The sequence below is a fragment of the Nicotiana attenuata genome, chromosome 3 (assembly GCF_001879085.1).
Source record: "Nicotiana attenuata strain UT chromosome 3, NIATTr2, whole genome shotgun sequence".
Classification (NCBI taxonomy): domain Eukaryota; kingdom Viridiplantae; phylum Streptophyta; class Magnoliopsida; order Solanales; family Solanaceae; genus Nicotiana; species Nicotiana attenuata.
The window spans coordinates 26,123,704-26,126,557 of NC_031991.1; the positions used below are offsets into that span (position 1 = coordinate 26,123,704).

At 46.6% G+C, this 2,854-nt stretch overlaps 1 protein-coding gene across 1 annotated transcript; it reads right to left on the minus strand.

The window, feature by feature from the left end:
* Nucleotides 1,217–1,636, minus strand: LOC109224557 (RNA-directed DNA polymerase homolog; the record flags this gene model as incomplete). Its single annotated transcript, XM_019389116.1, has 1 exon — nucleotides 1,217–1,636. A coding segment is annotated over exon 1 (420 nt), but the record flags the coding sequence as incomplete, so codon positions are not given.

Genomic DNA, 2,854 nt, shown 5'->3' on the forward strand with positions numbered 1-2,854 from the left:
GTGGGAGTCCAGATACGAAGACCACGGTGATCCGCTCCCACTTCCACTCCGGAATATCTATCTGCTGAAGCAATCCACCCGGTCTCTGGTGCTCATACTTTACTTGCTGACAATTAAGGCACCGAGCTACAAACCCAAGTATATCCTTCTTCATCCGCCTCTACCAGTAGTGCTGCCTCAAATCCTGATACATCTTCGCGGCACCCGAATGAATGGAATACCGCGAACTATGGGCCTTCTCTAGAATCAACTTCTGAAGCCCATCAATATTTGGTACAAAGACCCGACCCTGCATCCTCAATACTCCATCCTCGCCAATGGTAAAATCTCTGGCATCACCATGTTGTACCTTGTCCATAAGGACAAGCAAATGAAGGTCATCATATTGTCGCTCCCTCATACGATCAAACAAGGAAGACCGAGAGACCACACAAGCTAGGACCCGGCTAGGCTCCGAAAGATCCAATCTCACAAACTGGCTGGCTAGGGCCTGAACATCCATCGCCATAGGCCTCTCTGCTGCTGGTAAATAAGCCAAACTCCCCAAACTCTCTGCCCGGAGGCTCAAAGCATCAGCCACCACATTGGCCTTGCCCGGGTGATACAAGATAGTGATGTCATAATGCTTCAGCAACTCTAGCCATCTCCTCTGATGCAAATAAAGATCCTTCTACTTGAACAGATGCTGCAAACTCCGGTGATCAGTATATATCTCACAAGGCACACCGTACAAGTAATGACGCCAAATCTTTACTGCATGAACAATGGCACCTAACTCAAGATCATGGACAGGATAATTCTTCTCATGTATCTTCAACTGTCTGGACGCGAAGGCAATTACCCTACCGTCTTGCATCAATACCGCTCCAAGGCCAACTCTCGAGGCATCACAATAGACAATATAAGACCCCGAATGGGTAGGCAATATCAAAATTGGGGCTGTAGTCAAAGCTGTCTTAAGCTTCTGAAAGCTTGCCTCACACTCCTCAGTCCACTGAAATGGAGTACCTTTCTGGGTCAATCTAGTCATAAGGGATGCAATTGATGAAAACCCCTCCACGAAACGACGGTAGTAGCCCGCCAAGCCAAGGAAACTGCGAATCTCTATAGATGAGGATGGTCTGGGCCAACTCTGCACTGCCTCTACCTTCTTCGGATCCACCCGAATTCCCTCACTCGATACCACGTGACCCAAGAATGCCACGGAATCCAACCAAAACACACATTTTGAAAACTTTGCATATATTCTCTTTTCCCTCAGAGTCTGAAGCACTGTCCTCAAGTGCTGCTCGTGATCTTCCCGACTCCGGGAATACACCAGAATATCATCAATAAAGACAATGACAAAAGAGTCAAGATATGGCCGGAATACACTGTGCATCAGATGCATGAAGGCTGCTGGGACAGTGGTCAGCCCAAATGACATAACAACGAACTCGTAATGACCATACGGAGTCCTGAAGGCAGTCTTCGGGATATCTGGCTCCCGAATCTTTAATTGATGGTAACCTGAGCCCAAATCAATCTTAGAAAACACCAGTGCACCCTGAAGCTGGTCAAACAGATCATCAATACGAGGCAAAGGATAACGGTTCTTCACTGTAACCTTGTTCAACTGGCGGTAATCAATACACATTCATAGAACCATCCTTCTTCTTCACAAATAACACAGGAGCACCCCAAGGCGATACACTGGGCCGAATAAAACCCTTATCAAGTAATTCCTGCAATTGCTCCTTCAACTCCTTCAACTCAGGAGGAGCCATACGGTACGGANAAGGCAAGCTCATAGGCAACCTCCCCAACTCGCCTCAAGATCTCAAAAGGGCCAATAAACCTCGGACTCAACTTCCCTTTCTTCCCAAATCTCATAACGCCTTTCATAGGCGAAACCCAAAGCAGAACCCCCTCTCCAACCATGTAGGAAACATCACGAACCTTTCGATCCGTGTAACTCTTCTGTCTGGACTGGGCTGTACGGAGTCTATCCTGAATCACCTTGACTCTCTCCAAAGCATCCTGAACCAAGTCTGTGCCCAGTAATCTGGCCTCACCCGGCTCGAACCAACCCACCGGAGATCTACATCGCCTACCATATAAGGCCTTGTACGGTGCCATCTGAATGCATGACTGATAGCTGTCGTTGTAGGCAAACTCCGCCAACAGCAAGAACTGATCCGAAGAACCTCCAAACTCAATCACGCACGTGATAAGTTGGTATTTTACCAACTTATCTTGTCTTTAAACCTATACTTTTGCTATGTTTGAGTGAATAAATCGTGTGTTTTAATGTCGTTTACTTCTATTTTACAGGGTGTATGTGATTTAGAAGTAATGATGGGGAAACCAAGTGAAAACAGATCAAAAGGAGCTAAAATGAACAAAATGATGCCTGCTAGTGATTTGCCCTTCGCGAACGCAAACGCACAATGCGAACGCGAAGGAGCTGGAAACCTAACCTACGCAAACGCGAAGGGACAAACGCATACGCGATGGTTCAAAATCCAAAACTTCGCGAACACGTATACCTGAACGCGAACGCATAGATTCCAGACCCAAAGCTTCGCGAACGCTTAGGTCCAAGCGCGAACGCGTAAGATTAGAATATCAAACCTTCGCGAACGCGAAGCTGCTAACGCGAACGCGATGAAGAACTGGGCATGAAAACTGGGCAGTTTTGGAATTTCACATTTTTAATCCCCAAACCATTTTTATACCCGACCAAGCAGATCTCTTGAGATTTTTGGCTTATTTTCAGTTCTTAGGGCTAGAGAGAACATGTTTTGGAAGCTAGGGCTTTGCACACACACTTTGGTCTTGAAGATTGAAGCTTTTGGTTGAGAATTTCTTACCC